This window comes from Bos mutus, chromosome X (assembly GCF_027580195.1).
Source record: "Bos mutus isolate GX-2022 chromosome X, NWIPB_WYAK_1.1, whole genome shotgun sequence".
Lineage (NCBI taxonomy): Eukaryota > Metazoa > Chordata > Mammalia > Artiodactyla > Bovidae > Bos > Bos mutus.
The window spans coordinates 59,665,414-59,690,406 of NC_091646.1; the positions used below are offsets into that span (position 1 = coordinate 59,665,414).

The 24,993-nt window shown below is 38.5% G+C and overlaps 1 protein-coding gene across 1 annotated transcript in view; it reads left to right on the forward strand.

The window, feature by feature from the left end:
- The first annotated feature begins 755 nt into the window (after nt 1-755).
- RPS6KA6 (ribosomal protein S6 kinase A6) overlaps nt 756-24,993 on the forward strand; it is a 180,040-nt gene continuing 155,802 nt past the window's right edge. The window contains exon 1 of the mRNA XM_070366584.1: nt 756-836. Within this exon, the coding sequence (XP_070222685.1) occupies nt 756-836 (81 nt within the window). The remainder of the gene's footprint in view (nt 837-24,993) is intronic.

Sequence of the window (24,993 nt, forward strand, 5' to 3'; positions counted from 1 at the left end):
GGCAGCGTTTAAAAACAAAAACAAGACTTTTGGGAAAGTCGGATGTTTTTCTGATAACCAATCAATTGACAGCCTGGTAGTACAGTAGAGGCCATCACGATGACAGATCTAAAATTTTGAAGGACAAATTGATTCACAGTAGGATTTTTTGAGGTAGGACTCGAAATCCTCCACATCTCTAGGTGCAGATTTGTCTTTTAAGTACTTCCTTCATCCTTAAAAATATACTTTGGACTGCTTTCTGTTTAATTTGTTCTTTTTCTTTTCAAATTTCCAACTGAGCTGGGGTTAAAATTACATGCCAGAATAACATTTAATAAGAAATGTAGTAGAAATATGGAAGAAGTCTAAAGTTGAACCCTCTCTATTTATGGGAATTATTTTACTAGTACACTAAGGAATTCCTAGATACATTGTAATATTCTACATCTCTTAAGAACAGGATAAATGAAGAGGGGTTTGTTTCTTCTTGGAATGTTTCATACTTGCAAGAATTTTCTAGAAGATTACTCAAGGGAAGAGGAATTTTGTTTAATTTGTGTATGTAATCTTTTGACTTATAGTTCTAGGCATCTGGTTTATAAGAACAGTTAAATGTTTGGATAAAAGGTTGGGATGGGAGGGGGGAACCATTCGCATGCTTGCTATTATTTTTGTTAACTTTGAATGTAGAAATGTTTTAAATTGTAATTACCACATATGGTTTTTTTTTTTTATTGTTTGCAGTATGTTTTAGGTATTATAGAGATTTAACAATGGGTCTCTCTACCTCAGCAATTTGGAAAAATACTGGAGTGGAAATTGTTAATCCCTATGAAGTAAAACGAAAGGTGAAGGTAATGTGGTAAAGAGAGTATTTCTGCCTTCTTTGTCTAAAACAGTTACAATTGGTTAGATTTAACCCTGCAAGTGATTTAATTGAACTTTTTTCTAAAACAAATATTCTGGGTGAAAACTAACCACTACATCTGACCTGCTTAGACCTGTTTAGTACTCAGAAAGGTTATGTTTTTGTTGTTGTTGTTGTTGTTGTTATTGATGTTTGTTTATAATGGCTTTCTTTTGATAAAGAGACACTTTTACTTCCCAGAATTTATATTTATTTTAATTACACGTTTGTTGATGTTGGCTTTGGAAATGTTAACTGTTGAATGTGAGCTTTGCAGCCCTCAATCATGATAGTTTTTAGGACTAAGGGTGCTTTCATTGTAGAATGTATTTTTTGAATATGTGTTGAAATCCTTAAAGAAAATGTAAGTACGAATCTGTTAACTTTAATGTTAAAGGAAACTTTAATGTCTATTTCTGTCTATGTTAAATCCTGATAAAATTAAAGATTGTATACACTATCATATTTTGTGGAATCTTTTTCAATATCTTTTGCTGTCTTGTTTCATAGGCAGTTGTTAACCTTTGAATTATCATTCAGAAGTGTGATAATTGGTTGTTTAGCCTCTTAACATGTTTTTGCACAGGAAAAAAATTATTAAGGATAGTTATGTTTTTATACCAGTGCACAGTAACGAGGTATAATGATGAAGAGTCTAATCACTGTAACATCGTTCAATGGGAAATGTGTCAGAAGTTTCAAACAAGAATTCGATTGGTTCCAGTGAGAGGTGGAGAATGGGCCTGAAAGGGAAGCATCAGCTCTATTGGCTCCTGAGAAATAGGGTTCTTGGGAGAGGGGAAAATAGGATAAGCAAGAAGCTTTGGTTGTGAGAGCTCTTGCAGGGACTGTCTCAATTAGGTCTATTGGGAATAGGGACTTCAAAGGATATTATCCTTCGGGCAGCCATAATTTTAGCTATTGCCTGAATTCTGTCAGCATCAGGGAAGAGATATGATGATGAAAAGCCTAATCACTGTAAAATTGTCCTGTGGGAAAATGTGTCAGAGGTTTCAAGTAAGAATTAGGAGGTGTGATGGCTGTTGGTCATTCCTGGACAAAGGTCATTAAGAATACCCTCTTTTAGTAGTAAAGTGGACTTTTCATGAAGTAGTGCCAGTGTACACAGTTTGTGCATTTTGTGTTTTGGTGATAGAGTACTTGATTCCTGATGGAGTTTGTTATAGAATTTTCAAATTGTATATTCTATCACCATATTATATTAAATATTTATTGGTACTTTTATATTATTTTTTAGCATACTGCTTTTGTTTAAGGAAGTTAGTTTTGAAAGTAATACAATTCATTGCTAAAACAGTTTGGGGCTAAAGCCACTGACTCTAAAAATTTAACTAGGACATCAGATATATGGCAGATTGGGAAAAACTGCTAATTTTAATTAATTTCATGAGACCCTGTAGTAATAGAGGAAAGAATGTGGGCTTTGGAGGCCAGTTTAATCTAGGTTCCAATTTCACATCCAACTTACACTAGCTCCACTGCAAGTTACCTAACCTCTCTGAGCTTCAGTTTCTTCATCTCTAAATGGGAGAAGAACTGTCTTCAAGAGTTGTTATATAAAAACTAAATACTAAATACCTTGCTGTGTTTAATTCCTTAGCAAAATGATTTGCACATAGTATGTATCCAGTTCCTTCTCTTTCCCCACAGTCAACTCTTTTTTTCTGCCCCTAAATTCTGAATTATTGTCAACTATATTAAAACCTTGGGATTTAGATAGCCATGGTCATAGCTCCAGTTTTCCTTATTAGTAGTGGTTTTTTCATAAGATCTCCTTCTTAGGTCATTTCATTTAAGTATATTGATCACATTTGTAATGATAGGATAATTAAGGATGAAATATGAAGTTATATTTAGAAACACTTTGGGGGATAAGGAGAGGCAAATGATTTGTTATAACTAGCTAATGAGATGTTTCATTGACATTTTTCCTATTTTGAACTTTTGTCATGGTAGGAATTGGTTCAGTTCATGAAGTGTTTATTGGGTACAAGGCAGTCAATATATAGCATTGTAATGTGAAATGTCTAAAGATATACCATCCTGAATCCCACCCCAACCCCATGGGTTTACATTCAGGTGGACAAGATAGTCATATGCAGAAACTGCTATTATACAAGTTACAAGACCATCAACAATGAGGTGGCTGTGGTGGTGGTTTAGGGAATAGATTTAGTAAGGCATTGTGAAAGAGGTGGAATTTGAGCAGGGCATTGGAGAGTGGATAATATTTTCACAGATTAAAGGAGCCTATTTCTGGTGGATGAGGGCAGTGTAAGCAAAGGCATGGATGTGTTCTTGGAGGAAGGAGGAGTATGATTTGCTAGGATATAAGTCTATGATGTGAGAATGGGAATACAGTGTGATATGAGGTATTCATCTAAAGGTAGTCAAGGCCCAGATTGTATGAGGCTTTTAAAGCTAGTTTAAAGGTTTTCAGTGTTCTGTAAATGGGAGCTACTGAAGATTTTTGAGATCATGAATGACATGACCAGATCTGTGCTGGCAATAGCTGATGGCAGCGTGTAGAATGGATTGAAGTTGGGGAGAGACTGAGGGTGGGGAATTTTAATCAGTGAAAGTAATAGTGAGTTTTTTTTTAACAAAGACAGAAGGCAGTAGAAAGGAGAAGACTGAGGGAGAGACCTTGAAGAGTTAAAATAGTTTAACAGATGATCAGATATTAGGGAGTAAGAGAAATTAGAAGTATTGTGGTAGGACTTAATTCAATATAACAGATATTTAATGCATGCTTGCCAGTAAAAATGTCTATGTTAGCCGCTACTGCTACTGCTGCTAAGTCGCTTCAGTCATGTCTGACTGTGTGCGACCCCATAGATGGAAGCCCACCAGGCTCCCCCGTCCTTGGGATTCTCCAGGCAAGAACACTGGAGTGGGTTGCCGTTTCTTTCTCCAATGCATGAAAGTGAAAAGTGAAAGTGAAGTCGCTCAGTTGTGTCTGACTCTTCACGACCCCATTGACTGCAGCCTACCAGGCTCCTCTGTCCATGGGATTTTCCAGGCAAGAGTACTGGAGTGGAGTGTCATTGCCTTCTCCGATGTTAGCCACTAGACTAGTATAAAGATAAATATTTGCAGCGTAGGGAGATAGAAAGCTAAAACAACAGTGGCCCAGTAGTGTCTTAAACTAGAGCAAACCACTCTATAAAGATTTCTGGCTATGCTTGGCATGCTTAAAATCTTTACTTCTAAAGGTGAATACACTTATTACTAGCTGAAAAGTTTTTCAGTGCTTTTAAATTAGTGCTTTAGCCTGAAATTTTTGCTTTATCAGTATTCATCTTAAATAGCAGCCCACGAGTGCAGAGGGCTGTGCTGAAAATAGTGACTGGTGCTTTTTTCTAGAATGCAATAAAGAGAACAGGGATATCTGTTTTTCTTATATACTCTCACCAGGTTTATTTGGACTAGAAGGAGGGGAGTGGCCAACAGGGCCCTGACCCCAGCCCACCACTAATGCCTTCCCAGTTTTTCCAAGACTATCTTACTTTAAGCCAGTCTGGTCTGGAAATATTCAGGCCAGTTCCTTCAGGGCAGAGCCTCTGTATTTCCCTACCTTGATTTTTTTCTTCAAGAGAGGTAATCATTACCTCACCATTCCAAAATAAGGCCTGACTTGGTTCTATTGCTTTGTCCGGCCATATTGTTTCAGTACCACCCCTTTTAGTCTCTCTCATGTATAATTTTGAGAGGGAAATATAAGATTTTTTTTCCTGTTCTTGTAATTTCTCTCTTGGTGGATGCTGTCATTATCTTTAGCCAGCAGTTCTCAAAGTCTGGTAAGTACTTGGAATCTTGAGGTCTTAACTTTTAGTACTTTGTCAAAATTTGCTGTATAATGTTTATACATTTATGTGATTTCCAAAGATAATTTACTGTTCTTGATGATGGTTTTATTTTCTTTGTCTATATTTTCTTTTGGTTTGTTTTTAGGTGGAAAGAGAGTTGAAAAGAAAAGAGATTTATTTTATTTTTGGCTCCATTGAGTCTTCTTTGCTGCTTGTGGGCTTTCTCCAGTTGCTGTGAGTCGGGGCTACTCTCTAGTTGTGGTACTCAGGCTTCTCACTGCAGTGGCTTCTTTTGTTGTAGAGCACTGGCTGTAGGTGTGCGGGCTTCAGTTGTTGCAGCTCGTGAGCTCTAGAGCACAGGCTCAGTTGCTCCTCAATGACATTTGGGACCCTTCCAGACCAGGGGTTGAACCCACATTTCCTGCATTTGCAGGCAGATTCCTAACCACTGGACCACCAGGGAGGTCCCAGGAGAGAGATTTAGAGCTAAGTTTGAACTGGCTTTTGTAGATAATAGAGATGTGTTCTGAATTGCCCTGGAGGCATTCTAAGCAACTGATTTTGCTGCTAGATTTTAACTCTTATCTGTACATTTGAAGTAGGTCCTGCTGTGTGTGTGTGTGTGTGTGTGTGTGTGTGTGTGTGTGTGTGTGTGTGTTGGTATGTGAGGGAGAGAGAGATTGAGAGGGAATTCCTTGCTTCCATTTCACAAAGTATTTCAATGGTTTATAGGAGATAAGAGCCAATAAAAATTATTTTGATATTCAGGATAAGAGGCAACAGCATAGCAGGTATATGGAAAGGATGGAGGATGGGGTTGGAGGGTGAGCTAGAACACAGATAAGATGCTCTAAAGGTCTGCTACATATTTAAAATATAGTTTAATTTCAAATTTGTCCTTGATTTCCATGGGCTGGTAGTTTTTAGTTCTGATCGTACAGTGGATGGAGCTTCCCTGGTGGCTCAGTGGTAAAAAATACACCTGCCAATGCAGGAAACACAGGTTCAATCCCTGGGTCAGGAAGATCCCCTGGAGAAGGAAATGGCAACCCACTCCAATATTGTTGCCTGGGAAATCCCATGGACAGAGGAACCTGGTGGGCTACAATCCATGGGGTCTCAAAAGAGTTGGATACGACTTAGTGACTAAATAACAACAGCATAGATCAGAGATATCTGGGAATTAAAAAAAAATTTCCATGATGGTGCCTAACTCACAGAGATTCATATTTAACTAATCTGGTGAGTGTCTGGGCATCATTTCCTAGGTGATTGTGATGTACAGCTAATGATAAAGAGCCACAGCTCTATGCCAAAAGGAAAAACAGTCATGTAGTTCTCATCATCCAACAGGAAAATAAGCGTCTGTCAATTCCTAAGCCAGCAATTAGCTGTAAAATAAATCTTCTGTGAGTTATGTGTTTTGTATGTTTTATTCTGTTGTTCTAAGATATGATGGGAGCAGAGGAAGTATTTGAAGTATCTTGTATACTCTTTCTGTGTAGATTTGAGGAATTTCCTTTTCTATAAAAGAAAAAAAAGTTTAGTGACCTGTTTTAACCTTATAATTTGGAAGCTAAGTAATCTGCATACCTTACTACTAGCTAAGGGGATAGTGACGCCATTGTGAATAAAATATCCCTTCACTAACAAAAATTTCAAAGGCCACAAATAATTATTCTTACTATGGGACCTATCTCTCTTTCCTGTAAAGTGGTTGGGGACAGACTTTAAGAGGATATGTAGTAGTATTAGCACCTAATGTAAATTTTTTAGTCAAAAAGACGTTGGAATCCATTCCATCTTAAATGTATCTCTTAAGGGAAAAAGAAACAACATTTATTATCTCTTCAGTTTTACTAACTCTTCAAACCAGTTTGGTATGAAAAGGTGTATCTTTTTAACAGATGAGAAAGACAAAAATCAGTGGAAGGCACAGTTGGAATTTGAACTGAGAAAATTTTAAATTCATGTTTTTCCATGTATACATTGTTGTCCCCCTTATAAAGATTATATTGAAGATAAGAAGACATAGACAAGTTGTTGACAACCATATCAGATCAGTAAATCAGAACTGCTGATTGAATAGCTATATTTCCTCAAAATAAAGGTCAATAAAATCCAAGAAGGTTTTTTTTGTAGACATAGACAGGTTAATTCTCAATTTCATATATAAAAGCATAGGACTTACAGTATCTAAAACAGTTTTGGAAAAACTAAAATGCAAGAAATCACTCAATATAGGGTTGCAAGGCAGTAACAACAAATTAAAGCAGTGTGGTATTGGAAGAATAAACATATAGATCAGTGGAACAGAATAGGGAATTCAGAAATAGTCCACTCAAATAGGCTCAACTGATTTCTGAGAAAAGTGCAGAAGCAGAATAAAGGTCTTCAGTTTCCTTGTATATAAAATGGAAATTAATGTGTTTATCTCTGATTATTTTGAGAAGTAAATAAAATAATTGTTCTTTGCATATACTATCTGACAAGAATAATAAAGTTATTGTCGTTTTTAATAAAATAACATTTAGGTGTCTTACACAAAGGACTTCTTTTACTCTGATAAATAACTCAATGGAAAATTTAAACTTGTTTCACATTCCCCAAGGTTGTATTTTAATGAAATTACAAGGACCTCATATCTCTAAGAAATTAATATGGTGAGAATCGCTACTAAAGAATACCATGTATGTACACATGCCATGTAAAAATGTGTGTTCATCTGTAGTATCTTTTGAAAGTAAAATTTTCCAAAGCATATGTTATAGTTTGCATTAGACTGACCAGATGACCAGTGTCTTAGCATGGGGAACATTTTGGAGCTATTTAGAATCATTAAAGTCATTAGCTCTGATTTCAACCAAGGAGAGTAAACAAATTCCTGCCTGAACAGTAACCGGGGAAGCTGCTTTACTGTCATTGGACCAAAGTTTTAAAATGTTCCACAGATACCTTCTAATGTACATATAATATTGATATGCTTAGTTCAACTCATAGTAACCTATCATTTGCACAACTACCAGTCCTTTTAAAAACATGATGATACTCAGATTAGTTTTAATTGGTTCTAAATATTATTTTGCATTTATTCAGCAAATGATCATTAAATGCCTGCATGTGTAGATTGCTGTGTTAGTTACTAGATATAATTCATTTGCTTATTGTTCTGGGTTTATACCTTGAAAGCTGAAAACCAATTAACTGTATATCTGCCCATTCTTCATAATCACAAGGAAATGTCGGAAGGGACAGTATATTATATCACAACAACCAGCAAATTTAGGCTGATAGAAAACTTTTTAAAACTTTATTTTTTTCTGGGATAGTAAGGAAAGTTATGACCAACCTAGATAGCATATTCAAAAGCAGAGACATTACTTTGCCAACAAAGGTCCATCTAATCAAGGCTATGGTTTTTCCTGTGGTCATGTATGGATGTGAGAGTTGGAGTGTGAAGAAGGCTGAGTGCCAAAGAATTGATGCTTTTGAACTGTGGTGTTGGAGAAGACTCTTGAGAGTCCCTTGGACTGCAAGGAGATCCAACCAGTCCATTCTGAAGGAGATCAGCCCTGGGATTTCTTTGGAAGGACTGATGCTAAAGCTGAAACTCCAGTACTTTGGCTACCTCATGCAAAGAGTTGACTCATTGGAAAAGACTCTGATGCTGGGAGGGATTGGGGGCAGTAGGAGAAGGGGACGACAGAGGATGAGATGGCTGGATGGCATCACTGACTCGATGGACATGAGTCTGAGTGAACTCCGGGAGTTGGTGATGGACAGGGAGGTCTGGCGTGCTGCTATTCATGGGGTCGCAAAGAGTCGGACACGACTGAGCGACTGAACTGAACTGAATGTTCTAATTCCATACTCCTGTGAAATTACTCACAAGTTCACTGATAACTCCTTCTCCTTTGCTTTTCAAAAATATTGGTAGTTTTAAAAAATAGTAATAGATTTCCTCCTATTCAAATCAGCTGTCAAGAGTAGAGCCTCAGTATATATGGGAATTCTGTTTGAGTCTTATTTTTGCTTTAGGTACCTCTCCTTACTCCTGGCATTAGATTATGGCAGTTAAAGAGGATTATTCTTTGGAGGCATGTGTCCCTTTTGCTTTTATTTAGTGCTCTTCTACAGTCATTTTTGCTGCATGGGAAAGGAAACATTTTTCCTAATGAGTTGCCTTTGAACTGGGGTCTCTTAGTTCTTGACGTTGAAATAATTCAGAGTCTACAGGTTGATTTTCTGGGTTAACAAGTTATCCTTCAAGTTACTAGTGTTTGATTTTGTGTATTTCACCTCTAACTTTTCTGAGGTGTATACTAAAACAACTAGTAAAATTTTGAAATTACGTTTATCCTCATTATTTTCATAGCGAGATTGTTCAGAAGCTGGATAGCAAGATCAGTAATACCTTATGTGACCAATTTTAACATACTGTACATTACATGTAAGCAGTCTCTGGGAAGCATGGGTTTGTCTAGATAGCAATAGGGCTGACTTCAGCCTTTTTATTTAAACTATTGGGCTCTATGTTGCAGAAAGATTATTAAGAGGGCCATGGCATGAATGTTTTTCTAGAAATAATGTCTCTGAAGATTTAGAGTGATCTTGAATTAAGGTATTACTTTGAAGACTGATTCTAATTGAATAAACTTAGTAACTTTAGAGTCATTATCTCTTTTTAATTTGAGAGGAACAGAAATGTCATCATCATTGTTTCAGATTTTACATTTTTAGATTCTATGTTTTAAAAAGTAGTGTACTTGACTTTATTTGTTTTAAATACTTGTAACAGTATGGCACAAGTGAAATATTGAAAAAGATTTGGATGAATAATGCGAGTTCCAAAAAGTGAACTAAGTATTCATTAGTCTGTTATTAGAGTTAACAGCATCTAAAAATCTAGCATACTCTTCTTCCTGCCTTCAGGGAGATGGCAAGTTTCTGCTAGTAAAATTATTGGTTTCAAAAAGCATGGAAAATAATCTATTCTGCTGGCATTTTTTTTTTAATTTACAAGGATACAGGAACATTGGAGTACAAGTAAATTGAAAATACAGCTTGAGTGTTATGAAATTGTGAACATAATCAGGGGAAAGCAATATTCTGTGTGTACTGCAGCAGTTATAGGCCCATAGTATAGATAATTTTAGTTTGTTCTTTCTTTGCTAGGCCAGCTTGGTTTAGTTCAGTTGCTCAGTCGTATCTGACCCTTTGCAACCACATGGACTGTAGCACTCCAGGCTTCCCTGTCCATCACCAACTGTCGAAGGCTGCTCAAATTCATGTCCATTGTGTCAGTGATGCCATCCAACCATCTCATCCTCTGTCATCCCCTTCTCCCACCTTCAGTCTTTCCCAGCATCAGGATCTTTTCCAATAAGTTGGTGCTTCCCATCATGTGGCCAAAGTATTGGAGTTTCAGTTTTAGCATCAGTCCTTCAAGTGAATACTCAGGACTGATTTCCTTTAGGATGGACTGGTTGGATCTCCTGGCAGTCTCCTCCAACACCACAGTTGAAAAGCATCAATTTTTCGGTGCTCAGCTTTCTTTATAGTCCAACTCTCACATCCATACGTGACTACTGGAAAAACCATAGCTTTGACTAGACAGACCTTTCTTGGCAAAGTAATGTCTCTGCTTTTTAATATGCTGTTTAGGTTGGTCATAGCTTTTCTTCCAAGGAGCAAGCGTCTTTTAATTTCATGACTGCAGCCACCATCTGCAGTGGTTTTGGAACCCATGAAAATCAAGTCTGCCACTGTTTCCATTGTTTCCCCATCTATTTGCCATGAAGTGATGGGACCAGATGCCATGATCTTAGTTTTCTGAATGTTAAGCTTTAAGCCAAAATTTTCACTCTCCTCTTTCACTTTCATCAAGAGGCTCTTTAGTTCTCCCTTTCTGCCATAAGGGTGATGTCATCTGCATATCTGAGATTATTGATATTTTTCCCTGCAAACTTGATTCCAGCTTGTGCTTCATCCAGCCAAGTGTTTCTCATGATGTACTCTGCATATAAGTTAAATAAGCAGGGTGACGATATACAGCCTTGACGTACTCCTTTTCGTATTTGGAGCCAGTCTGTTGTTCCATGTCCAGTTCTAACTGTTGCTTCCTGACCTGCATACAGGTTTCTCAAGATTCAGGTCAGGTGGTCTGGTATTCCCATCTCTTGAAGAATTTTCCACAGTGTATTGTGATCCACACAGTCAAAGACTTTGGCATAGTCAATAAAGCAGAAATAGATGTTTTTCTGGAATTCTCTTGCTTTTTTGATGATCCAGCAGATGCTGGCAGTTTGGTCGCTGGTTCTTCTGCCATTTCTAAAACCAGCTTGAACATCTGGAAGTTCACAGTTCACGTATTACTGAAGCTGGGCTTGGAGAATTTTGAGCACTACTTCACTAGCATGTGAGATGAGTGCAATTGTGAGGTAGGTAGTTTGAGCATTCTTTGGAATTGCCTTTCTTTGGGATTGGAATGAAAACTGACATTTTCCATTCCTGTGGCCACTGCTGAGTTTTCCAGGTTTGCTGGCATATTGAGTGCAGCACATACACAGCATCATCTTTTAGGATTTGAAATAGCTCAACTGGAATTCCATCACCTCCAGTAGCTTTGTTCATAGTGATGCTTCCTAAGGCCCACTTGACTTCACATTCCAGGATGTCTGGCTCTAGGTGAGTGATAAAACCATCGTGGTTATCTGGGTCATGAAGATCTTTTTTGTATAGTTCTTCTGGGTATTCTTGCCACCTCTTCTTAATATCCTGCTTCTGTTTGGTCCCTACCATTTCTGTCCTTTACTGAGCCCATCTTTGCATGAAATAGTGCCTTGGTATCTCTAATTTTCTTGAAGAGATCTCTAGTCCTTCCCATTCTATTGTTTTCCTCTATTTCTTCACACTGGTCACTGAGGAAGGCTTTCTTATCTCTCCTTGCTGTTCTTTGGAACACTGCATTCAGTCGTGTATATCTTTCCTTTTCTCCTTTGCCTTGCGCTTCTTTTCTTTTCCAGTCCTTTAAAATGTTAAAAAAATTGCCTGTGTGTCACCGTTTAGACAAATGGTTTTAGAATGTCATTTACAAAGTTGTTTGTACTAATCTGACAAAATTTAGGGTTAGGAGTCTAACTGTAAAAAATAAAAAAGAAAATTTGAAGTAAATCCCATGAAATATTTGAAGTATTAAGAATTTACAAAGACTTATTTTGAAAAATATCTTATGAATGACCCAAGCTGTGTATTTTTCAAATGATTTTGAAAGAATTGAATTTCTATTGGCTGTTAGAATTTAAAATTGTCAGAAATCATAAGTAGGATGACTACTGCAAATACTTTATGAAATTAAGTTTCAAAGTTTTTAAATGTTTCAAGTAAGAATATTAATAAAATATAAGGAAAATCTCTGGTAGTTACTACTGAAATTATTTTTTACATTTAATTCATTGAGATTATAAATTCAGTCATTCCATTCCACAAATTTTTCCAGGATTAATTATGTTCTGGATAATATGCTAGATACTGGGGTTATAAAGAATAAAATAAAATTAAATTAAAAAAAAAAGAAAGAAAAAAAAAAAAAAAAAAAAGAATCATAAGACATGATCCTTTTCCTCAGGGAGCTTACAGTGTGATTGAGGGATGGAACAGATATTTAATATGTAAGACAGTGTTTATGGATAGAAGTCTGTGTCTGTTAAGTTAGAAGAAATAGAAAGGAAGATATAACATTGAGTTTTGATAAAGATGAGCTGATGTTCAAAAACATAGGTAACCTGAAATGGTAAATACTTCAAAGATGATTCATACTTAAATTGGACTCTGTTTTTTATACTTTGATTTGAACATGAGTGTGTTTTAACAGCTAATTTACTTTAGAGCAGAGTCTCTTGTGGCTGCCTGCACGCTCAGTCGTGTCCAACTCTGCGACTCCATGGACTGTAGCCCGCCATGTTCCTCTGTCCATGGGATTTCCCAGGCAAGAATACTGGAGTGGGTTGCCATTTCCTTCTGCAGGGGATCTTCCCAACCCAGGGTTTGAACCCACGTTTTTGCATGTCTTATATTGGTAGGTGGATTCTTTATGACTGTGCCCACTTGGGAAGCCCAGCAGAGTCTCATCATTGTTTTTAAATACCTGACGAATAGAGTAACTTAGAGGCAGTATACTCTTGCTTATCCTGAGAATCTCTTTAAAAGGTAACTCTTTAAGGGGAATTCCCTGGAGGTCCAGTGGTTAAAGCTGTGCTTTTGATCCTTGATCAGAGAACTAAGGTCCCACAGGCCTGTGCGGTGTGGCCACACACACACACAAGTATCTGAACAGATATATTGAAACAGAATTCAGTTCAGTTCAGTTGCTCAGTCGTGTCGTTCTCTTTGCGACCCCATGGACTGGAACATGCCAGGCTTCTCTGTCCATCACCAGCTCTCAGAGCTTGCTCAGACTCATGTCCATCTAGTTGGTGATGCCTTCCAACCATCTCATTCCCTGTTGTCCCCTTCTCCTCCTGCCTTCAATCTTTCCCAGCATCAGGGTCTTTTCAAATGAGTCAGTTCTTCACATGAGGTGGCCAAAGTATTGGAGTTTCAGCTTCAACATCAGTCCTTCCAATGAATATTCAGGACTGATTTCCTTTAGGATGGACTGGTTGGATCTCCTTGCAGTCCAAGGGACTCTCAAGAGTCTTCTCCAGCACCACAGTTCAAAAGCATCAATTCTTTAGCACTCAGCTTTGTTTATAGTCCAACTCTCACATCCATACATGACTACTGGAAAAACCATAGCCTTGACTATTCGGACCTTTGTCTGCAAAGTACTGTCTCTGCTTTTTAATATGCTGTCTAGTTTGGTCATAGCTTTTCTTCCAAGGAACAAGCGTCTTTTAATTTCATGGCTGCAGCTACCATTTGCAGTGGTTTTGGAGCCCCCGCAAAACAAAAGTCTGTCACTGTTTCCATTGTTTCCTCATATATTTGCCATGAAGTGATGGGACTGGATGACATGATCTTAGTTTTCTGAATGTTGAGTTTTAAGCCAACTTTTTCACTCTCCTCTTTCACTTCCATCAAGAGGCTCCTTAGTTCTTTGCTTTCTGCCACAAGGGTGGTGTCATCTGCATATCTAAGGTTTTTGGTATTTTTACCTGCAATCTTGATTCCAGCTTGTGTTTCATCCAGCCCAGCATTTCCCATGATGTACTCTGCATATAAGTTAAATAAGCAGGATGACAATATATAGCCTTGACATATTCCTTTCCTGATTTGGAACCAGTTTATTGTTCCATGACCAGTTCTAACTATTGCTTCTTTACCTGCATACACACCTGGAGAAGGGAATAGCAAACCACTTGAGTATTCTTGCCTTGAGGACCCCATGAAAAGTATAAAACAGAATTGCCCTTCTTAAACCTGTGAAGCACTGACAGTGAGTAGTTATATAGCTATGTTTCAAAGGACTAACCTATTGGGGTAAAAAAAAAAAAGAACAGGATTATGTATAATTAGAAAGCCAGAAAGATCAAAACAAATAATTTTAAATAAATTTTGAAGGTGCTATCAAATTTTCTATAAGTAATGTGTTGACTATAAAATTCAATCTTAAAGAAAAAAAAAAAAAAAAGATTAAAAGCATAAATCTGGAGAAATGACCATAACTAGTAATAAACCTTTGAAAGTATTTAGTAGTTTAAAACTCAGGACAGAGATTAAACCTGGTATGTGGAAAGCAAAACAAAAAGACTAATTTTTGGACATGCCCAACTAAAAGACTATTAGTGAAACTGATAAAGTGCATTATAGTAAAAATATACAAAGATAGTTTTCACTTCTCTCCGGTTTGTGATTCTTCAAGTAAGACATTTATGCATGGAGATATATATATATATATATATATATATATATATGTATATATTTCAGTTCAATTCAGTTGCTCAGTCGTGTCTGACTCTTTGCAATATGTGTGTATGTACTTTTATAGGTTGACTTGGAAGATTGTTTTCAAGTTGACAAAAAATAGTTGTATTATTATTTAAGAGTAATGTTCGCACAATTGTATGTCGAAACTAAATCTGTTAAATTAGTAGCATATGATGATGTAGCAGTAAGTTTTGATTCACAGGTATATTATTTTGTACATAGGTAGTAGTATTCAACTTTGATTAATTGTTAGCTAAAATATTCCATATACTTTTTTCCTGTATTTTCTTTTGGCCGGAAAACATTCATGCATCAGGCATTTATTAAGCACATTTGACACTGTGCCAGCTCTTTAAGAACATAAATATTAATCCTGAAAAAAATGAGGGTTTTCATGATAATATGTTTTGTTGTTACACAGTGAGGTAAAGGTGGGTGTTTGGAAGCTGGATATGATGTTTCTAGGTAACTGCATGATTTCCTTGGAACAAATATTCCTAAGGAACTGTTGAGCAGTTTGTCACAGTTTGTTGATCATACAGGAAAAGGGAGCTATGGATTTGAGTAGGTGAACAGATATGCTGGGAGACTAGATGAATTCTGCACAAGACATGGTGCAGTGATACCAGTAGTATTGGAGATAGCTAAGGTAAGGGGATCTCAGAATTCAGTGAGTAATCTGGGGTACACTGATGATATATCCAACGGTTTGTTAGATTTCCTATAGTGGCTAGACTTTGGGAAATGTGAACTAAGAGATAATTTTCCTAGGCGTAAGGTGTCTGGATGGATATTAAGAGAAATAATAATAACATAACTGTAGTGAAAGAACTATCCTAAGAAAAGTCAGCCTCTTAATTTTACAATATAGAGGAGTAAGGGTGGCTTATTGGCCTTGGTTAGTGAAAGAATCCCAAGCTGAATAGATAAATCAGATGCCCAATAATTGGAGCCAGAGGCTTATTCCTAGCAGAGTTCAAGCAAGATCTGTGGTTTTCATAGAATTACCACCAATGGAGGATGCCCACTGTATGTAGTAGGGCATAGAACATTAATAAACCTGTAGCCACAAGGAAGAGTCCCAAAAGTTAGATTCTCCTCAGTCCTTCATTGTCAGAATTAAGAGGCAAAAGGGCCAGGGTCTGTTCTTCTGAATTATCATTCTAGGTGTACACCTGTTTATGAAAATTTTCAGTCCTTGAAAGTGTGTCTATAATGTTAGAAGAAGTATAATGAGTGTTAAGTTGATGCTTCATCAGATATTACAGAATAGAGGACATATCATAACTCTTTGGTAACCAGAATTAGAACAAGGTTAATCAGAGATATTTCACTGATGGAGATCATGAAGAGTATTGGCTTGGTCTAGAGTCTTGGAACAGCCATCTATATCAGGTGTTATCTGCTTTACTTCTGGGTCTAATTTAGCTTTAGGTCTCCAACTTTTTCAGAGGCACATTCAGTTGGAGAAGTCTTTTTAAAATGTGAAACAAATTCAAGAATCAATGCTTTAAAGTTTAGCAGCACAGGGATTGGTTTATAATATGTGATAGGACCCCTTTCATCTGATCTGTAAGGAGTCTGTTAAAAGATGTCTTTTCCAATAAACATAGTCTCCTGGGTGTAAATTGTGGTGTTCTATACCTTCATCCCCTGGATGTGGAAAGATTTTTCAACCGGATGCTCATTTTTCTTCAGAGTCTTAATGATATTTTGACAATAATGTAAAAGATCTCCCTTGACTAGAAGTGGCTCATGTGATCCTGATTCACAAATCTTGTGTCTTCCAGTAATTATTTCAAATGTTTAATATAACTGTGAGTAGCAATTTAAGCCAAGGAAGGCCAAAGGCCTTAGAGAATTTTGCTGATTGAGTTTTGTAAATTATGCCATTAGTCTTTCTCCTAGACCAGAAGATTGGAGATAATAGGCACAGTGGAAATGTAGTATAGGCCAGATCACAAACAGCATTTAGAATTTTTCCAGTGAAATGCATACTGTTTTCACTACGTAATTTCAGGGGAATTCCTCAGGTAGGAATAGTCCTTTCCAACAGTCCTTTGTCCACTGCAAGGGCAGTTGCTTGTTTGTAAGGAAATGATTCTAACCAATGAAAACACATACAAACCATCACCAGAACATGTATATTTATATCCTTGAGAGAGAGGCAGCTGGACATAATCTAGTTGCCAGATAACGAAGGAACCAGGAGGCAAAGGAAAGTGGCCTTGAGAAGTATTAGTAGATTTTCCTGCAATGTACTTAGGACAGATCTGACACCTCTGACGTATTTTGGTCACTACTGTGAAAAAGGTTTCTAAAAGTATTGTTTTCCACAGGTTTTCATTTTATTAGTTCCCCCATGAGTCATTTGATATGTTAATTTTAATATGGTTGCTTGAGTGGCTTCAGAAAGAGCAGAGCAGCCATTTGGCCCATACCAAAGCCCAATATGTTGATCAAATATGTATCCTTCAGAAACTCACCTCTGTTCCTTACATGTAGCATGCAATTGCCCATCTCTGATAATATCCTTTAGATGTTGGGTGCCTGTCCAAGTAATAGCTAACATGGTGTGAATAGAATGACCAACAGGAGGTTCCTTTGTGGAGCCTGAATCTTGTAATCTTGTAATGCTGCTACCTTAGTAGTTTTATCTACTAACTGGTCCCCTTTTCTTCCTCAGTGTTGTCTTTGGAATGCACTAGGACCTTTATTATTGCCAGTTGTGACAGCAGGATTGCATCCAGTAAGACCTTAGCAAAGGGATCATTTTCGATTTCATTTCACCCTGGGAGCAGGAGACTTCTCTATTTCCAAAGCATTCCAAAGTCATGAGCTACTCCAAAAGCATACCTGCTCTGTAATTGTTAGCATGTTTGTCAGAGACCTGAGTGCAGGCATGAGTTAGTGCTTATAGGTCAGCTTCAATTTGGGCTGAAGAAATAAAGGGCTAAGCTTTGGATTCTATTAAAGTGAAAGGAATAGACACAGTATATCCAATTTTCAGATGTCCATCATTATTTCTTAGGTAGGAGTCATAAGTAAACTAAGAAGCACTGGAGTTGTCTAAAGGTGTTTCTTGTAAATCTGGATGTGGACCAGTCAAGAGATACTTGTGGTTATGCAGTCATGTGGGGTCTCATCTGTTGGTGATGGTAAGAGAAGAGCAGGATTTAGGGAGTTTCCATGAGACAAAAGTGACATTTGGAGAGGAAAACAATATTTCATGAGGCTTCAGTCCACTAACATATTAAGTGTTGTGTGTAGTATGAGTTCACGAGTGCCGCAATAGAGTGAGAGACAAACACTTGTAAAGAAGACCCTGTAACTGTCTCTTCTGTGGCCCACAGAAGAGTAGCAGTGGTTGCTATTGCTCAAAGGCAAGGTGGATGTCCTTGAGTTATGAGTTCCAACTTTTGGATATAATAGCTGATAGGTGAGCATTTTCCCCTTGCGCTGAACAAGCACACCAAGGGTATTTCTGTTAACTTCATGTAACTTCATAGTAGAAAGGGAAGACAATCACTAGGGTTTCCTATAGGAGGGGCAGTGATCAATTTAGTTGTTAAAGTTTTAAAGGCTGACTCAATGTCATAATTCCAAACAAGAGGATTTGGTCTCATCATTTGAAAAGGAATAAATGGGTTTTGTATAAAAGGAGAAATTGGGAACCCAGCTTCTACAGTGGGCATCACCAGATGGTCATTACTGAAATCATATTGATTATATTCTTTGCAGCCGAGGATGGAGAAGCTCTATACAGTCAACAAAAACAAGACCAGGAGCTGACTGTGGCTCAGATCATGAACTCCTTATTGCAAAATTCAGACTTAAATTGAAGAAAGTAGGGAAAACCACTAGACCATTCAGGTATGACCTAAATCAAATCCCTTATGATTATACAGTGGAAGTGAGAAATAGATTCAAGGGATTAGATCTGATAGACAGAGTTCCTGAAGAACTATGGATGGAAGTTCGTGACATTGTACAGGAGGCAGGGATCAAGACCATCCCCACGAAAAAGAAATACAGAAAGGCAAAATGGTTGTCTGAGGAGGCCTTATAAATAGCTGAGAAAAGAAGACAAGTGAAAGGCAAAGGAAAAAAGAAAAAAATATACCCATTTGAATGCAGAGTTCCAAAGAATAGCAAGGAGAGATAGGAAAGCCTTCCTAAGTGATCAGTGCAAAGAAATAAAAGAAAACAATAGAACGGAAAAGACTAGAGATCTCTTCAAGAAAATTAGAGATACCAAGGGAACATTTCATGCAAAGATGGGCTTGATAAAGGACAGAAATGGTATGTACCTAACCAAAGCAGAAGATGTTAAGAAGTGGTGACAAGAATATACAGAAGAAAAACAAACAAACAAACAAAAAGAATATACAGAAGAACTCTACAGAAAAGGTATTAATGACCCAGATGACCATGATGGTGTGATCATTCACCTAAAGCCAGACATCCTGGAATGTGAAGCCAAGTGGGCCTTATGAAGCAGTACTACTAAGCTACTGGAGATGATGGAATTCCAGCTGGGCTATTTCAAATCCTAAATGATGATGCTTTGAAAGTGCTGCACTCAACATGCCAGCAAATTTGGAAAACTCATCAGTGGCCACAGGACTGGAAAATGTCAACTTTCATTCCAATCCCAAAGAAAGGCAATGCCAAAGAATGTTCAAATTACCACACAATTGTACTCATCTCACACGCTAGCAAAGTAATGCTCAAAATTCTCCAAGTGAGGCTTCAAAAGTGTGCGAACCTAGAACTTCCAGATATTGAAGCTGGATTTAGGAAAGGCAGAGGAACCAGAGATCAAATGGCCAGCATCTGCTGGATCATAGGAAAAGCAAGAGAATTCCAGAAAAATATCTACCTTGCCAAAGCCTTTTACTGTGTGAATCAGAACAAACTGTGGAAAATTCTTAAAGAGATGGGAATACCAGACCAGCTTAGCTGCCTCCTGAGAAATTTGTATGCATATCAAGAAGCAACAGTTAGAACCAGACATAAAACAATGGCCTAGTGCCCAATTGGGAAAGGAGCCCCACAAGGCTGTATATTGTCACCTTGCTTATTTAACTTATATGCAGAGCAAGTTCAGTTCAGTTCAGTTGCTCAGTCATGTCTGACTCTTTGCAACCCCATGGATTGCAGCACACCAGGCCTCCCTGTCCATCACCAATCCCAGCGTTTACTCAAGCTTGTATCCGTCGAGTCAGTGATACCATCCAACCATCTCATCCTCTGTCTTCCCCTTCTCCTCCCACCTTCAATCTTTCCCAGCATCAGGGTATTTTCAAATGAGTCAGTTCTTCACATCAGGTGGCCAAAATATTGGAGTTTCAGCTTCAGCATCAGTCCTTCCAGAGTACATCATGCAAATGCCAGGATGGATGAAGCACAAGCTGGAATCAAGATTGCCGGGAGAAATATCAGTAACCTCATATATGCAGATGATACCACCCTTATGGCAGAAAGTGAAGAGAACTAAAGAGCCTCTTGATGAAGGTGAAAGAAGAGAGTGAAAAAGCTGGCTTAAAATTCAACATTAAAAAAACTAAGACCATGGCATCCAGTTCCATCACTTCATGGCAAATAGATTGGGCAACAATGGAAACAGTGACAGATTTTATTTTCCTGGGCTCCAGAATCACTGCAGATGGTGGCTGCAGCCATGAAGTTAAAAGACACTTGCTCCTTGGAAGAGAAGCTGTGTCCAACCTAGACAGCATATTAAAAAACAGAGACATTATTTTGCCAACAAAGGTCCATCTAGTCAAAGCTATGGTTTTTCCAGTAATCATGTATGGATGTGAGAAGTCAACCATAAAGAAAGCTGAGCACCAAGGAATTGATACTTTTGAATTGTGGTGTTGGAGAAGACTCTTGAGAGTCCCTTGGACTGCAAGGAGATCAAACCAGTCAATCCTAAAGGAAATCAGTTCTGAATATTCATTGCAAGGACTGAAGCTGAAGCTCCAGTACTTTGGCCCCCTAATGCGAAGAACTGGATCATTGGAAAAGACCCTGATGCTGGGAAAGATTGAAGGCAGGAAGAGAAGGGATCGATAGAGAATGAGATGGATGGGTGGCATCACTGACTGGATGGTCGTGAGTTTGAGCAAGCTCCGGGAGATGGTAATGGATGGGGAAGCCTGGTGTGCCCTAGTCCGTGGGATCACAAAGAGTTGGACATGACTGAGTGACTGAATTGAACTGAAGTTCTACAATAACCTACTAGCCTGAGAAGGCCTCTTAACTGGCACTTGGTGACAGGAATGGGAAACTGTGATATGCCTTGGATGCTTATAGGATCCAGCATTAGTCTTGGTTGAGGGGTGGATCTTAAATAATTTAAGTATTCTATCTGGGTTTTGTTGACTTAAGGAAAAACACGCAAATTCAGTATGAGTTGAAGTTTTATTCAGGAACCTTAATGAACACTTTTTTATATGCCCAGGAGACAGCCCCTCCATAGCTCTGGGGGAACTGCTGGGGATCGAACCCGAGTCTCCCACATTGCAGGCAGATTTTTTACTGCCTGAGAGACCAGAGAAGCCCCACAGAGGTAGGAGAGAAGCCAGTATATATATATGATTTCTTAGCTGGAGAATATGTGCAGGCCAACATACATTTTCCTGAAAGTTTATTGCAAATCATAAAGAACAGATGTCTCAAGTTAATGACTTTAGTAATTCTCTGTGTATATGAAGATGCAAGAATCTGGGCTCATTAAAAATTTCCCAGAGATATATATTTAACTATCTAAGGGACCTTCTTGTCCAAAGCACAGAGCATCCTGTTATTGTCTTACTTTCCTCTCAGATTGTGCTGTTGTTCATTGTCTTCAGTGGGTTGTAAGGTAATCCTTGTAGAATTGGGTAGTAAGCAGGAACACTCTGCTTTTCTTTGTTTATATTTCAAAATTTGAAACTTAACCTTTGACACCTAATGTTTTTTGTGTGCTAGCTGAATGAGGCAGTGTAGGCTACCCTTGAGGTTTGCTCTCTCAGTATGGGACTGTAATAAAAGGTCATCCCCATATTAGAGTTACGTAGAGCTATGGGCACAATATAAATCAGCCAAGTCTGGTTTCAGTATCTCTGAAAAGTAAGTAGAGTTTTTTGTGTAGCTCTGAAGCATAATGGTCCAAGTAAGTTGATGTCCTTCTCCCTGGAGGAGGGCACAGTAACCCACTCCAGTATTCTTACCTGGAGAATCCCATGGACAGAGAAAGCCTGCTGGGCTGCAGTTCATAGGGTCGCAAAGAATTAGACACAATTGAAGCTACTGAGCGTGCACACATGCACCACATAAAGGCAAACAGGTACTGAACTATGTGGATGTATAGGAGTTCTGAAGAAAGCATTGCATAAGTTTCTGATTATTAAAAAACAAAAACAAAACCCCCCCAAAAAAACAAAAAGAAACTTTGTGTTTAGAGGGACTAACTTGAGAATGGTGTGAGGGTTGGGGACCACAGGGTGACATGGTTTGACTGTATTGTTTATGGCTTTATAATTTTGAACAAAATGCTGGTGTTGGCCATAAGACTTGTATATGGAAAGAACTAATGTATTACTGGAATTAGTGTATGGGATTATGAGGCCCTTCTGGAGATGTGCCTTGACAATGAGATGAATTCCTTCCAGGTCCTGAAGACTGAGAAGTTATCATTTGAGGCAAAGGTTTATTTGGGTCTACCTAGATCTTAATTGGAGGTGCTGAATTAATGCTTCCTATGTTAAAGAGATGGACCATAGATAAGAACAGAATTTAGCAGATACTTGTAATTGGGAGTTGAAAAGACAGGAGCAAGGAGGGAAATCTCAATATCAGGACTAGAGTTAAAAGTAGACCTTGAGAAGTCAAGGATTTATAAGTGTATTTCCCCTTTTGGAGAAAAGGAAATATTAGGTTGTAATTTTTCCAGGAGATCTTGACTGAAAAGGTGTACATGAACAGAAGGAGCAAGAAGGAACTGGAGAATTTCCTGAAAAGAGCTTATCTTGAAAGATGAGGGGTCTGTTTGCTCAAAACTCCCATCATTTGTACCTTTTCTGTATTCTGAGGAAGTGGGGCTTTGAGCCTGGCGGGCTTCGCGCCAGACAAAATTGCTCCTGTGTTCAAAATGGCAGTAATAGCTTCAGCTCCTATAAAAAGGTACAGTTCTCTCAGTGGGAGTACTAGGAAGACCTTGACACTTTCCTTAAGCACCTTTGGCTGATTCTCGTTAATGTATGGCAATGCTGCTGCTGCTAAGTCGCTTCAGTCGTGTCTGACTCTGTGTGACCCCATAGACGGCAGCCCACGAGGCTTCCCTGTCCCTGGGATTCTCCAGGCAAGAACACTGGAGTGGGTTGCCATTTCCTTCTCCAATGCATGAAAGTGAAAAGAGAAAGTGAAGTTGCTCAGTCGTGTCCGACTCTTAGCGACCCCAAGGACTGCAGCCTACCAGGCTCCTCCGTCCATGGGATTTTCCAGGCAAGAGTATTGGAGTGGGGTGCCATTGCCTTCTCTGGACACTTTTCTTGGAACATCCTTATTCATGAGTATATAAAAAGGGGGCACATCTCAAATTGCTCAGAAAGTTCTTGATAAAAGAACAAGGGGCCTTGAGCTGCTAACAGGACCTTCTTTTTAAATTTAGGCAATTTTTCCAGTGGCCAGTTCACTTACAGTAATGGCATGCACTTGGCTTCTGAAAGGGGGCACTTATGGGAACTCTGTGTTCTTTCTACTGAGGTAGCTGCTGAGCAGCAGCAGCCACCAGTTGATGCAATTGCAAATTCATGATTTTAGTTGTCTTACAATTTTCTGTATATTTGATTGTTTTAGATAGCTAATTAGTCAAGTTAATTAGATCAGATATGGCCACTGTTTCCCAATTTGATTGTGCCCATTTCATCAGCAGTCCAAGTTTGTCATCTGGTCCCTAACAAAGACTGAATTAAAGAGGGTTGAGTATTGTTTACCCAGCACGTAGTCTGGAGTATTCCCAGAATACTGTTGTTAGCTGTGAATGATAATCATGAACAGTTTTATCAGGTCTTTATGTAGTAGACTGAATCTTTTTCCAGTTGATGGGGCAGGGAAAAGCATGAGGAACTGCTTCATGAAGCGCTTGAGCCAACTGAGAAGCTGGTGCCATCACACTGATGTCCTTTCTGTAGATAACATCTAAAGGGTGAAGCCAGCTGGCATTAGTTTGCAGTGTCTGGCTTGATTTTCTCTGGCTAAGATTCAGTTTAGTTGATACAAGTCATAGAATCCTGGACCATAGGTTTATAACACAAGGTTAAATTCTTCTCCAAAGTGGAGGGGGTCCTCAGGGACCTTGAGAAAATCCTTGGCTGTGACCCATAATTCTGCAGGGCATGAAGGCATATAGTCTATGAGATAGAAAATGCTGTCAGTGTTCAAAGTAGTGACAAAGGGAAAAGTTTTTATGGGAGAGTGAGGAGGTAGGGGTAGAGATTTTGGAGGAAGAATAGGAGAAGCAGAAATACAGAATGACAGCTCAGTGAGTTTAGGATACATAGGGGCCAACAGAGAAAGAGAAGAGGAAGAGGGCTCTTGAGCCTTTTCTGGAATATTTAGAAATACAGCCTTTTCTGGGGTATTTAGAATGCTGTGCTTTGCTGGAGCAGCCGTGAAGAGATATCCCACATCCAAGGTAAGAGAAAACCAAGTAAGATGGTAGGCACTGAGAGAGGGCATCAGAGGGCAGACAGACTGAAGCCACAATCACAGACAACTAGCCAATCTGATCACATGGACCACAGCCTTGTCTAACTCAGTGAAACTAAGCCATGCTGTGTGGGGCCAGCCAAGACAGATGGGTCATGGTGGAGAGGTCTCACAGAATGTGGTCCACTGGAGAAGGGAACGGCAAACCACTTCAGTATTCTTGCCTTGAGAACCCCATGAACAGTATGAAAAGGCAAAAAGATAGGACACTGAAAGATGAACTCCCCAGGTTGGTAGGTGCTCAATATGCTGCTGGAGATCAGTGGAGAAATAACTCCGTGAAGAATGAAGGGATGGAGCCAAAGGAAAAACAACACCCAGTTGTGGATGGAACTGGTGATAGAAGCAAGGTTCGATGCTGTAAAGAGCAATATTGCATAGGAACCTGGAATGTTAGGTGCATGAATCAAAGCAAATTGGAAGTGGTCAAACAGGAGATGAAGAGTGAACACCAACATTCTAGGAATCAGCGAATTAAGATGGACTGGAATGGGTGAATTTAACTCAGATGATAATCATATCTACTACTGTGGGCAGTAATCCCTTAGAAAAAATGGAGTAGCCATCGTAGTCAACAAAAGAATCTGA